At 43.0% G+C, this 14,328-nt stretch overlaps 2 protein-coding genes across 2 annotated transcripts in view; one reads left to right on the top strand and one right to left on the bottom strand.

Annotated features, from left to right (window-relative positions):
* The first annotated feature begins 57 nt into the window (after window positions 1–57).
* On the top strand, window positions 58–11,867 carry Zc2hc1c (zinc finger C2HC-type containing 1C). The gene is made up of 3 exons (XM_020175631.2): window positions 58–202; window positions 1,224–2,565; window positions 7,919–11,867. The coding sequence occupies exons 2-3, from the start codon at window positions 1,243–1,245 to the stop codon at window positions 8,180–8,182; spliced, it is 1,587 nt and encodes a 528-aa protein (XP_020031220.2). The 5' UTR covers window positions 58–202; window positions 1,224–1,242; the 3' UTR covers window positions 8,183–11,867.
* Window positions 10,845–14,328, bottom strand: part of Nek9 (NIMA related kinase 9) — a 37,040-nt gene continuing 33,556 nt past the window's right edge. The window contains exon 22 of the mRNA XM_020175619.2: window positions 10,845–13,347. Within this exon, the coding sequence (XP_020031208.1) occupies window positions 13,225–13,347 (123 nt within the window). The 3' untranslated portion in view covers window positions 10,845–13,224. The remainder of the gene's footprint in view (window positions 13,348–14,328) is intronic.

Below are 14,328 nucleotides of genomic sequence, written 5' to 3'. Positions count from 1 at the left end.
TGCCCCACTCCGCTTCCCCCCCACCCGGGCGTTCGCGGCCGAGGCGGGGCTCGGCGCGCGCCGCGCTTCCGTCTCCTGGCAACGGAGATAACAGAGGCGGGTTGAGAGCGCCTGCGCCGTCGTCGGTTAGCGGGGTCAGGCCTGGAAAACTAGGTTCTGAGGTTTCCCAGTAGCGGCAGCAGCACCCCTACGAGAGCCTCAGGTACGCGGAAGGGCGGGGAGTCACGGGGTCAATATCTCGACCTCCTGAGGGTTCCAGGGGCAGGAGAGCGAGTGCTTGTCCCCAAAGGCCGAGTCCCCAGTGAGGGCTCCCGCTTGACTCTCGAGGACAGAATATGACTTCCGAGTTCCGAATCTAAAGCAGGCCACGGCCAGGCCAGGTGGCCCCCATCTCAGGTTACAGGTGTTGCGTCCTCCGTGCCACCTAGACTCCTAGGATGAGGGTTTGATAGCCAGGCAGCTTACTTCAGGCCCTGGCAGGCCCTGTGCTCTTTGGAGTCAGACCTGCACGGTTACAGCCAGAGGACAGCTCTGAGAGCTCTGTGCCACTCACTGTCTCTGTGGGCCGCAGTTTTCTCACCTGTAAATTGTGGGACTGGACTCTAAGCCACGCCTTCAGTTTACAGGTGAAGAAACTGTGACCAGCAAGGGAAGTTGCTTGTTCTGTGTCACAGGTCTACAAGCTGACCTTCAATCCAAGGTTCTTTCACTTACTCCATAATAGTATATGGCTGGTCAGGAACACCTGTGTCACATTTTATTTTTTTTCTTTTTTTGGTGGCACTGGGGTTTGAACTCAGAGCCTCATGCTTCCTAGGCAGGTACTCTTACCTTTTGAACCACTCTGCCAGCCCTTTTTTGTAATGGTTTGAGTTTCTCTGGAACTATTTGCCCCAGCTGGCTTCAAACCACCATCTTCCTGATCTCTGCCTCCTGAGTGGCTAGGATTTTAGATACAAATCACTGCGCTGGGCTGACACAGTGATCCCCAGGCCGTAACACAGTGCCTAGCACATAATCAACACTCACCAAATGCTTATCAAAGGAAAGTTCTGGGCAGATTCAGCACCACTTGTCCCTACTGTCCCTAGAAAAGTTTGAGGGACATTTCCCTTAAATGTAGAAACAGTTTTGTAGGGCAACTGTAGAAACAGTTTACTTTAGCAGCTGGGAGTGAACCTCAGACAAATTCTTCACATGTATCTGGTTTAAATCTCTCCTAGGCATCAGTCCAGGCCCTGAATGGCTGGTCTCCAGTTGGCTCCACATCTGCCTGTGGGCGTTATGTTCCCACATAATAAAACAGAAGCTCCAGGGCTCCACTCAGCCAAGCAAGACCCTTATGAACAAGGTGACTCTTCCCAGCAGTCCTCAATGGGGCACTTGAGGAACAATTTCCAGCAGAAGCTTTTGAGCAACAAAGAACTGGCATTGGATAATGTCTTCATGCACCCCAAATGGAACACCTGCTCAAAAACCGGGAGCTACTCCTATTCCCTGTGTGCTGGAATCAGCCAGCAAGACTTGGGAAGTAATACTCAGGGCCAAGGAAAGGGTTTGTTTTACTCATCAAGCTCTCAATCCAGGTATCCCAAAGTAAATGACCAGGACGTCATTCCCTTTACAAAGAAGCGAGTTGGTGTGGACCGGGCATACCCACTAAAACCCATGGTCCACCGGAAGTCTTGTAGTACAGGTGAAGCTGGCAGTGATGGGGAGCAGAATGTCTACCCCAAAAGCCCAGAGCTAAGAGAGTTCTCAGACAGCAACTTTGGCCTGAGGAACTGGGTAAATTCATCTAACCTTTCTGCCATGCAGGGGGAGACGTCTATGGCAAACCTCCACAGGACTGAGTGGATGCAGATCCAAAGACTAGAAGCTGCAGGGGAGAGCTTAAAGGAGGAAATCCGAAAAAAGGAGATTCTCCTGAGAGAAAAGCTGAAGAAGACAGAAGAGGGACTCAGAAGGATCCAGAAAGAAAAGAAACAGACCAAGGAAAATGAAGACAGAGAGCTATGGAGAACAGTACTTCCCAGGAGGAGAGTTAAAGGTAATACTGACAACATCACATACAAACCTGTATTCTCCCCAGAATTCGCGTCTGAGGAGGTGTTCAGTAGAGACAGAGAAGAGGATGAAACTTGGGGACGATCTCAGGTGAATACTGCTTCACTCCGGTTCTCTGATTATGGAATCCAAAGGCTCAAAAGGGAAAGGCTGGTGGCAAGCAATAACAAAATCCAAGCTCGAGTATCAGGGCTCTCTGCAGAGAAGTTCTCTCAGCCTTTGGAAGAGCCCAACAGTGGTTTGCAGGAATCCACCAGAAGTTCTAGCCTGTCCAGGACACCGGGCTCCTCAGGCTCCAGCTGCTCCACTCAAGAGCCAGAGCTGGGCAAGTGCAGCTACTGTGGACGCACGTTTCTCTTGCCCAGGTTGGAGAGACACTCCACTGTCTGTGGCAGGATGCAGGGGTCCAAGAGAAAAGTGTTTGACTCCTTCAGGGCCCGCGCAAAGGGCACAGAACTAGAGCAGTATTTGAACTGGAAGGGGCCAGCTGCAGTCAAGGTAATAAAGAGCCTCCTGGATTTGCCTTTGTGTGGGGATCCTTATAAGGGCCTGCTGGGTCCTCACCAATTACGTTTTCTTTAGGGAAAACTCGTGTCATGTAGGATGGAGATGAGAATTAATCTTTTTTTTTTGGCAGTACTGGGGTTTGAACTCAGGGCCTCACACTTGCCAGGAAGGCCTTCTACCACTTGAGCTACTCCTCCAGTCTGAGAATGAACATTTCTTGATTACTCCTGTGTGTTAGTCACTGTGACCAGAGCTTTTCATGTGATGATATATCTATATCTATATCTATATCTATATATGTATACATATAGCTATGCTATATATATATGTATATATATCCATATCTATAGCTATATATGTATACACACACATAAATCGAGGCTTGAGCAACTTTTTTTTGTTTTTGCAGTACTGGGGTTTTAACTCAGGGCCTACACCTTCAGCCACTCCACCAGCCCTTTTTTGTGATTGGTTTTTTCAAGATAGGGTCCCATGAACTATTTCCCCAGGCTAGTTTCAAACTGCAGTCCTCCTGATCTCTGCCTCTTGAGTAGCTAGGATTACAGGTGTGAGCCACTTGCACCTGGCTAAGTAACTTTCTTGAGGTCACAGTTTTAAGTGGCAAGGTAAGCATTTAAACCTGATTGGACTGACTATAAGACTTAGACTTAAAAAAATATGTTCTTTTGATTACTAAAGTAATACATGTTTGCCATACAACATTTAAAAGGCATGAAAAATCTGAAGAAAAAACTATGGATCATTTTATGTTTGTTATAATATACATAAATTGTTTATTCTCTTGATTTGCTAAGAGAATTCCTTGTTCTTTGCAGTATACTCTGCCACCTCCTGAGGCTAGGATGAGTTCCCACTGTGCCTTTTAGCTTCCACCACCCTTTGAAGATAAGCTTGGCTTTGACATACCTTCTTAGTAAATACATGAAGCACAGTTTAAGTTTGGAATTATTTTTCTCCCTGTTTAGAGTATAGACACCTTGAGGATAAAGGACTTTCTTGTTATCTCTCAAAACTTACCTCACTTTAGAAAAACCAGGTTGACTCTTGGGGATATACCCAAAAGAATGTGACTCAGGTTACTCCAGAGGCACATGCACACCCATGTTTATTGCGGCACTATTCACAATAGCCAAGTTATGGAAACAGCCAAGATGCCCCACCACTGACGAATGGATTAAGAAAATGTGGTATCTATACACAATGGAATTCTATGCAGCCATGAAGAAGAATGAAATCTTATCATTCACAAGCAAATGGATGTAACTGGAGCACATCATTCTGAGTGAGGTTAGCCTGGCCCAAAAGACCAAAATCCGGTCCTTCCTATTATTGCTTGTATTCTCTCTCAACAAAATTAGAGATAAGGCCAAAATAGTTCCTGCCTGGTAGCGAGGGGGTGGGGGTGGGAGGGAGGGGGCAGGGGGAAGGGGGGAGAAATGACCCAAACATTGTATGCACATATGAATAAAAGAAAAAACAAAAAAAACTACATAGCCATAAAAAAAAAAAAAAGAAAAACCAGGTTGTAAAAAAATAAGGAGTGCTTCCTAGGATTTAGACAGCTCTAGAGACAATTGTCCCATAAACAACCTGTCAAGGTTATGCCATGTGGTTTGTAAAATAAGTGTTTTTCAACTAGTGGTGCACTGACAGCCTTTTTTGTTTAGTAGTTTTTGGGGGTCATGAATTTAAAGGAAAATATTAATAGGAGAACAAAGTAATCAAAGTCAGGGAGATGGGGGCCATTTGTTCTCAAGGGCCCCCCATCTAGCTCTAATATTCTAGAAAAAAAAATAGAACATGTCCTTGTATTTTCATTTCTATCTAACACTCCTGCTGTTCTGACACATCTCATCCACCAGAACTTTACAGTTTTTGTGTGCATTTTCTGGGGCCTTTAAAAACTCACCTTGATGTGATGGCTGTTAGCATATGTAGTTTACAATGTAGTTTTTTTCGTTCAGTATAATCTGGGAAGATCACCACAAGAAAGTGATGCTCAGAGATAATCTCCCTAAAATGTAGCTTCCAACAAGAAGTCAACATTTAGTTCTGGCAGATAATGATAGGATGGGAAGTTACTGTTCTTTCCTGTTTTCTTTTTGGTCAGCTCAGTAATCCACTAGGGATTCCCTTGGTCCTACCACAGTGATTTATTTTTGGTCAGAATCTAAAAGAATGTTATTTTTTTTTTTTCAGTACTGGGGCTTGAACTCAGGGCTTACACCTTGAGCCACTCCACCAGCCCTTTTCTGTGAAGGGTTTTTTGAGATAGGGTCTCACAAACTATTTGCCAGGGCTGGCTTTGAACTGTGATCCTTCTGATCTCTGCCTCCTGAGTAGCTAGAATCACAGACAGGAGCCACTGGCGTCCAGCAAATGTTGTGCTCCTTAAGTTCCTAAGTATAGTAGCTAGGAAGCAAAAGAATTGGGTTTCAGAGATCAGACAACCTAGCTTTGTGGAAACTAGGTTAAAGGGAATTCAAGTTGAATTGTGGACACTGAGGCAAAAAGGACCTGGATTGAAAGGCACATTCTTCTGGGAATTTCCCAAGTTTTATCCCAGAGTCTGTGCCCTGTCATTCCTCCAGTGTACTCACAAGAATAAGTGACATTCTTTAATTGTCATGTAACTTCCAGAAGACTTATATCTCCTGTCTACTAGATGGTAAGCATTTGAGAACAGGTACCATACACATCTTTGTACTTAATGTGTTGAGTAAAACTTCAGTATGTTAAAGGTACACTTGAGGTAACTTCCCCTAGTTGAATTCTTTGAAAGGGTCCTGGATACCATCTCTAACCCTGACTCTCTTGCCTTCTTCTGTTTCAGTACGATTCTCCTGATGGAGCCTTCCTTTTCCTTTGATAGCATCTCTTGCTGTTTTCAAGAGCCAACTGTCTTTTTTTCTTCTTTTAAAGATTTTTTATTTTAAATATCTGCTTGTATTTAAAAATCCTGTAGTACTAAGTCTACAATGCATGAATCAGCAGTATCCTGCTTCATCCAGCTCTGGTCTCTACTCCAGGGCCCGGTTGTGTTAGATGGTTCTTCTGGTATACTACTGAATAATCTTATTTTCTTTACTTGCCAATTTCCCACATTATCTGATGACTTCTTATGGAACCACAGGTGAAGCTCTCTTCTTTTTATATTCCCTTGCTTTTCTCCATCCCTTTCCCTTCCATTGTAGTTGAATCACAATTATTATTTATTTTTGTGGAAGCAGTGGAGTTTGAACTCAGGGCCTCATGCTTGCAAGGCAGGTGCTCCTACTGCTTGAGCCACTCCGCCAGCCCTTTCTTGTGATGTTTTTTTTTCTGAGATAGGGTCTTGAGTATTATTTGCCCAGGGCTGGCTTCAAACCTCGATACTCTTGATCTCTGTCTCCTGAGTGCTAGGATTACAGGGCTGAGCCATCATGGTCAGCTTTTACATGACTGTGTACATTTTGTTCATTCTGCCCCTGCCCATGTGTACCTGAAGTTAATAACCCACTTGTTTTCATTTCCTTCCTTTTCTACATACCTATCTTTATTATTTTTCCTAAGTGATCCAGCTGATGCCAGACATATTACTGTTTTTTAAGTGCTTTAAACACCTCTTATAACATTTCAGCTTTTTATTTTTTTTATTCTGGAAACCTCCCTTTCCTTACTGTGTCTCCTGCTCCATCTAGACTGGTTATTCTCAAAGCATGGGGTAGACTTAATGTATTGGGACTTGTCTTTGCTTCTCTTTCATAATGGATCCCATTTCCAACGTCTGTGGCTTCTTTTTTCTTGCCTCACTCCTTGCTTTGCTGAAGCTTACTAAGAAATGTGCATAGGCGGCCAGGTACCAGTGGCACATGCCTGTAATCATACCTGATCAGGAGGATCAGTTTGAAGCTAGCTCAGGCAAATAGTTTGTGAGACCCTATCTCAAAAAAAAAAAAAAAAAAAATCACAAAAAAGGGCTGGTGGAATGGCTCAAGAGGTAGGCTCCAAGTTCAAATCCCAGTAGGACAAAAAAAAAAAGTGCATAGAAAGTTTTTTTGTCATGAAATGAACAGAAGTATCTATATAATTGCCTCCTATTTGATAATTTTGCTGGGTATAGAATTCTGTGTGGAAAACTATTTTATTACAACTTTTAAAAGTTGGATGCTTTTAGCATCCAATGCTATTGGGAAATCTTAATTGTTTTGATTCCTAATTACATATGGAAACTTTTATTTTTTCTTTTTCCAAAAGCTTATAGAATTCTCTTTCTTCTAAAAGTTTTACAATGATTGTTCTGGATTCTTGGTAAGCCATTTCAGTTTCAAGACTTGTGAAATTTTCTTTTCAGTGGTACTAGGGTTTGAACTCAAGAGCTTTGCACTTGGTAGGCAGATGCTGTACCACTTGAGCCACTCCTCCAATCTTGTGAAATTTTCTTGACATTACTTTATAACATTTCTATTTAATTTCTAGCTATCAAAATTTTAATTTATAAGTTCTCTGATTGTTACTCTTTTATAGTATATTCCTTTTATGGACACAGTCCCTTCTAATATTCAATTTGTTGATAGGTTTTTCTATTAAAAAAAAGATTTTCTTCTTGCTGCTGCTTCCTGAGTTTTTCTTTGTGCACTTTTTAGGGTCTTTTTCTGGTTAGAGCTTTTGTCAAATATCTGGAGGTCCTTGACTGTCCATTCATATTTAAATTTAAGTGGACCTTGACTAAATGCCTTTATAGTAAGTTAATCAAATCAGACTCCACCAGGGTTAGTGGCTGAAGGCTTATCTGTGGACTACTCAGTGCATCCAGAGAACCCTTCTCTTTAGAAAGGAATGCCACTGTACTTGGTACTCTGGGAGCTGAGCTGGGGGAAGGAGGCTGAAAATTCTACAATTCGCTATGTATACTTGCACCTAATCCCCATTTTCAACCCGGAGATTAACCCTGTTCTCCAACCTGTCTGGATTTGAGCCAAAAACCCACCCAGTTCAATTTCTCTAGAGAATAAGCCCCTGTTCTGTGAGGGAACTGGACACTTGGATGTGCAAGGCATGAGAGGAGCCCTGGGATCCAGCTTGTTTTCAGCCCTGCACCTCCTGGCTTTCCACTGCCTGATGCTTCTAAGCACTGACCCTCCCAAGGGTTCCCTGGGAAAATGACTTGCCTCCCAGTAATATTCTCTCTCAAAGGCTCTTAGTCTGTGCTCCACTCTTCCCCTTTTCTGTTCTCTTTGACCTTGAGGATTAATGCTCTTTTAACTTCTGTCATTCTCATGGAGACTCAGAAAGGACATGAGATAAAATGCCACGCTGAAGGATAACGTTCCTTTTGTTACAGGCTGAACCTCCTCGGAAGAGCAACTGGAGACAGAAGCATGAATCTTTCATCTGTACCCTCCGTCAGGCTCGAGAGGTCCAACAGGTAATTGCCAAAGGTGGAAACCTTTCAGACTTGCCTTCCATCCTGCCTGCAGAAAACCCAGACTATGTTCAGTGTCCTCACTGTAGTCGCCACTTTGCTCCCAAGGTGGCTGAGAGACACATTCCCAAGTGTAAGACCATCAAGAACCGTCCTCCACCTCCAAGGAAGCACGATAGTTGAGCAGATGATAGCAGAAACCACCTCACATAGTTCAGAAAGCTCTGCTTTTCTTCAGTGCTAAACAGGAGTAGAACAACTTGACAAAAAGCAGAAAGAAAACAGAACTTTTCCAGAAGCTGTATCTGCCTGTGGGCTAAAATCCACGAGAAGAGTCATTGGTAAGCATCAAGAGATAGAAGGAAGCCCCAGCTTCCTGTTCAATCACAACCTAGGCTGGTATGCCTTATGTTCTTGCCCTAAGACCTTGTGGATGAGGAGACTGAATAGTGAACAGGTTGCATTAAAGCTCTCTTCTTGCAAGCCTGACTGTGGTTTGTGCTAGTGAAGTGCCTATGGTTACGCTTCCTGGTCACCATGTGTCTAGGGTTTTTGCTAGTCCTTCTTGTTCTTGTAAGAATTTGGGGCGCTGGGATGAGTTGGGGTCAGAGGGCCATGGTCACACAGATGTTAACTCTTATAAAAGATAATAAAGGGCTGCGATGTAGCTTAGTGGCAGAACATGTGCCTAGCATGTGCAAGGCCCTGGGTTCAATTCCCAGCACCACAAGAAAACAAGGTAGTAAGACTGTGCTGTAAGGCATTATTAATCGAAGTCTATCCTTGGCCTCCCTGGGGCATATCCTGGCCAATAGCCAATAAAAGTATGTAATGTTAGGGCACCAGTGTATCCTAAACCTTCCCTGTGGTGTACAGTGTAATAAAGGAAACATCTTTATGTACTTTACAGGGTAGGGATGAGGAGAAAATACATTTCATTTCTACTTGTTCTTTTCTAATGGTTTTCATATGTTGGAAAAAAGAAAAGAGGAAGAAGCTGCTAGCATTCTGCTTTCAAATCAGGTGGGCTGAATGATTTTTTTAAACAAGGCAGCAAATCTACCATCAAAGCAAGCTGGACATTGCACAGTGTCACATGTCCCTGCTGATTAGAGCATAGTCACATTTCTAGAGTAAACTTTGAAGGGAAAGGGGCTGTATCTTTTTTAAATTTTCTGGGCAGAATAGTGCCTGGCACAAGTTAGATCCTCGATTAATGGATAAGATGAGTGAGTCCTTAAGGAAAGCTCACAGACACTAGATGTTTAACCCAGTATGTACACACCCTAGGCAAGTTTAATAAGGGTTACATTAAGTTCCACACTTGATGTTAAAAGCAATAGATAGGTGACAGATAGCAAGAATAAGCTAGGGCCAAGTTCACAAAGTGGCAGTTTGTGGACAGTTTTGTTCCACTGTGTTTTATTTGGCTTCATGGCATTAAAAGTATGTTCTGACATCTAAAAATTGGGATATGGAGCATGTCTTGAAAAACTGGAGGTTCTGGAGTCACTGGGCCAGCAACATACAGAGAACACACTGGGGGTCCAGAACCAGTGGTTCCTTCAGTTGGGGACGTTAAGGTCACAAGGTGGGGCCCTCTAGAGAGAACAAATGCTGTGTAGGAGGGCTTTCTATAGACAAAAGGATGCAGCTATTCATTTTTAAGCTGCCAAAGAAATAAAACAATAGTGTCTTATGAGTTCCCTTTGATAAGTACATGTTTGGGTCTTGATTCTTCATCAATTTAGCTTGACCTGGCTTTTGGGAAGAGGTAAGAACTTTTTATTTCTATCTAAGACTCTTCTTGGATAGGAAGAGGATACATAAATGCTGCTTGTAAATGTCCATATTTCATATTTCTTTATCCAAGAACATTTAGTGAAAGTAAACATCATAAATTTTAGAGTTCAAAAAGTTAAGCTATGGGAAAAACCTCATAGTAAAACTCACATGGAAACTTTTCATCTATAAGCGTGTGCAGACATGCTGAGATAATACTTCCTATTTCATGGAGCAAAGCACCTCTGGTCAACATTTGCTTTCAGTCATCAACTGATCACTATTCTTAACTACATAGAAGGCAGCAGAGATATGTCTTAGGCTCTCCTCCCTAACGTTCATGACTCTGAGGTTTAATGATCAGCACACTTCTTCCCATAGTTAATCATAGAAACAATAAATGACTTGTGGCCTTGCAGCAGGAAGGAATATATTTCAGTCCGACTACAGCTCACTCTGCCCTGACACCATTATGACTAATACACCCTTGGAGGCCTAGGGATCTCATTTGAATGGATGTCTAAAGCATCCTTGCTTCTGAGTTGTTTTCTCTATTATGAATGTTTCTGAGTAGATCACAAACCAAACGAAATTTGAGTTTTAGAAGACTTTTGCTTAAACGTTAGTGAAATGCTCAGCCAGAAGTTGTATCTTGGTTGTTACACCAGGGAGACCAAATACTGCTGTTTCTCTGAAGAAAAAGTTTTATAAACAGACACTGGCATGATCACTTGGAAAAGTTCCCCACTGGGACTGAGGAGGTAAGTACAAGGGACCCTTCTTTTAATGATTTTTTTTTTTTTTCTCTCTGTGCTTTCAGCACTTTTAGAAGATTTTTGGAAAAAAAAACTGTAGCAGCAGAAATGATTTTACTGGCAACCATAAGACACTGGAAAGCAGCAGAGATTATTTCTGCATAATGTCCCTTGCATTGTTTCTGTTACAAGACCATTTATTTATTTATACATAGACTCATGGAATCAAAGATTCACAAAGGCCTAGAACATGGATGTTTTATCTCCAGTGACTGAGGTCCGTGCGCAGGCTTACTGAAGCACAGCACTGAGAGTTTAAATGTTTATTTAAAACAGAAATGCCAAACCACTCCACCCTCAACCTTTCCAGCATCTGGCTAACAATAAGCTAGTTCTGCAGCAAAAGAGTAATGCAGGTTATATTGTAACTCAAAAGCAATACTACTTGGAAAACTTAAAACACCTAGCACTGCATAAAGAAAAGCAAGATAAAACTTACAGAGAATTAGCTACAGGAAACCATTCAAAGGCATTTCTGCTGCCTTGCCTTTTATTCTATCCAATGCATGGCTGCCACTTTTGAACTGGTTTCTGTTTGCATAGCTGTTTGGTGGGGAAAATCATATGGCTGTCCCAGGCACAATTTGGGAATGTGCAAACTATCTCTAAGGCACAGAACTTAGATTCCCAGCAGATTAATAGTAAATCTAGACTTCCCAAGGGAGCATGCTAGAGGAACTGATCACCATGTTCTAGTACAGGGAATGACTCCCCTCTGGAACAAGAACAGGGTTCTTGCTCCTCTTCAACACTATCACCCCACAGTCTCAGCAACATGCCCATGTCCCTCAGCTCCAGAGCAGAAGCAATCCTCATGATGAACACCCAAACTGACCCTGCCTCTCAGGCCTGCTGAGATGGTGAACATGAGGATACAGGAACAGGAAAGGCTAGTCAGTCTTTAAGAAAACCAAAGTTGCATTTACATGATGAACCAAAACCCACTTACTAGGCTTATAGCCAACCCCCAGAACCCCAGACCTTGAAACCTCAATTCAGGGTTGACCCCTTATTTTAAGAAAAGGCTTTAATGACTACATTAGTACTACTGTACTATGCTTCTCAGAATTGAGAAAACAATGAGACATCAAACAGAAGATCCCATTGGAAAGAGGTGCTCACACCCCACACTTGGGGTTTCCTCTGAGCACGAGCCTTTGCACCACCTGTTTTAGGGAAATGGCAAAATTTCCACTGCATAGATCCTCCTGCAATATTGAACAGATATTAAACACTTTTGGGTTTCAATAAAATAAAACAAAATTAATTTAGCTATTTGTAGGGAGCAAGGTTTGAGAGACTCATCAAAGCACCTCCTATGACCCCCGAATATTATAGGGACATTTCATAAGGCTTGGGAGAAAGCCAGGCTCATCCTTATGGGAAATTATTGAACACTTGCCTGGAACTTTGTATATGGAGGTTGGTCCTTCTAGGACACTAACACTCTTTGGCAAAGCTTGCTTCCATCTACAAGGACTTATCAGAAGTGAGTTTGTACTCAAATTCCTTTCACATGACAGGTTCTACCTGTTCTGTTAGGCTTCCAGGACTCCCAGGTTTTGGTGCTAGTTTTGGGCCACCCAAGTAGAAAAGATGATATGGATTCACTGGGTATGGTATGGCTTCAAAACACACCAAAAGGGGAAAAATACTGACTAGACACACAGAAAGGGAGCAGCCGGGGCTGCTGATGTTAAGATTAGATCCCTAAGAATTGTGACAGCAGAGGCACAAGAAGCCTTTCTAAGGGCATTAGACTCAGCATCACTCAGACGCACTTTTCAGGCAATGAAAGAGGTGCTCCTCTGCCTCATGATTTCCTCCGACGTCTACAGCCTTATCTACTGCCCCCTGACTCAATTCAGAGACACCTCCTCCCTTGGAGGCACTTTCCAGAGCTGGGAAATCCCACGCTGCACCAACCACAGCCTGAAACTCTAGCTGGTGATGAGGAGGGACCTGCTCTTTCTCCAATTCCTCACTGAAGACATTTCAAACAACCTTCAGAGGAAAAGCAATCTAAGCCCACTTTTCCTCCTAAAGCATTTAGCTGCATGAAGTAACTGAACTTTCTGAAAACAAACCCTAGATTGACTCCACCAAATTTTCATGGATTCAGGGCTTCTGAGAGAACTCAAGATACTTTACCACTCTCTGGAGGACCCTGGGCAGACCACACCTGGTCCCAGCCGACTCCAGCCTTACACTTTTCCCTCCCCCACCCAGAGGTGCAATGTCTGGTGCTGAATTCACAAGGCAGCTTCCAATCAATGGTGAAAATAAGTGGGATGTAAGCTGCTACCAGTGCAATTAGGGTGGGCACTGTGTCTCCTCTTCAAAGGTGGGATCAACAGATAAGGTACAGAGCTGCTGTTGCTATGGCAGTCGCTGATGACAAAGCCAGGGCCACAGGGCCCTTCCATTCTCCAAAACAAAATCACTCCTAGATCCTATCTAAAAGGCAGTGCCACTCTCCAAATGTACAAGGAAAGTGCTTCAGAGCCTCTGCCTTGTGCTCCTTGTCTGCAAGTGAACGAAGCCAGGAAAGCTGCTCTCTGCATTTGGTAAGTGTGCTGTGAGGTTCTTTGGATCCCAGTTTCCTGGGGGCTATGTAGGCTCAGGAGACTAGAGGCTGGGTCGACAGGAGTCTGTTCCCAGGAGGCACCAGGAATCTGAATCTAGGTCAGGCTTTGGATCCATTTCCATCTCTTCCTTTGTTGTCTGAGTTCCTTTGGAATGCATCCCCACCTGTCCAGATAAAACAGTTCCACATTAGTGACTCTGCTGCATAGTCATGGCAGTCTAGGACTGTACTTTCATTGACAGCCTCTAAGGACTTGTACCAGTCTTCCTGTGGGAAATTCATAGCACTACCATGGAAAAAGCTCTTATCTTTACATCTGTTGCAGGTAGCATGAACAAACTGTTCTGATTTGCCCAGGCCTGCAGGGTTTCCTAGTATGGAGAACTCTCAATTTGAAAATTTCAACAGTCCTGGGCAAAACAGTTTTCCTGCGTGCTGCAACTGCCCATCTTACCTAATACATGTGTATTATGCTTTTTTGTTTTTTTTTTTTGGTGGCACTGGGTCTTGAACTCAGGGCCTCACCCTTGCCAGGCAGGTGCTCTTACCACTTGAGCCACTCCATCAGCCCTCTTTTGTGAAGGTTTTTTTTTTTTTTTCCAAGATAGGGTCCTGTGAACTATTTGCCTGGGCTGGCTTCAAACTACGATTCTCCTGATCTCTGCCTCCTGAGTAGCTAGGATTATAGGCCTAAGCCACCAGCACCTGGCTACCTCATGACTTTTATAACTTGAAAATGACTCAGCAAAATAAATAAAATGTATGTATTTTTATACACATAGCACCAAATACAGCATCATACTATCTATTGAATTTAGATGGTGAGTATGTGGGTTTTTGGTGTAATGTTTAAAATTTTTCATAATAAGAACTAAAAGAAACAAATAGCAACAAAAAACAATGGAAGTGAGGTGGTAAAAAATGATTCAAACCAGGAGCCTCTACAAGATCCACGGCTGCTGGGATTAATTACAAAAGATCTATCATCAAAAGGTGGGACTTGGGGGGAGAGGGGATGACGGAGAATGATGGAGGAGATGAATTCAAGTATGATATATTTGATACACTGTAAGAACCTTTGTAAATGCCACAATGTACTCCTACCCAGCATAATAATAATAATAATAATAATAATAATAATAAAA

Source organism: Castor canadensis, chromosome 3 (assembly GCF_047511655.1).
Source record: "Castor canadensis chromosome 3, mCasCan1.hap1v2, whole genome shotgun sequence".
Classification (NCBI taxonomy): domain Eukaryota; kingdom Metazoa; phylum Chordata; class Mammalia; order Rodentia; family Castoridae; genus Castor; species Castor canadensis.
This window is presented reverse-complemented; position numbering and strand designations above follow the sequence as displayed.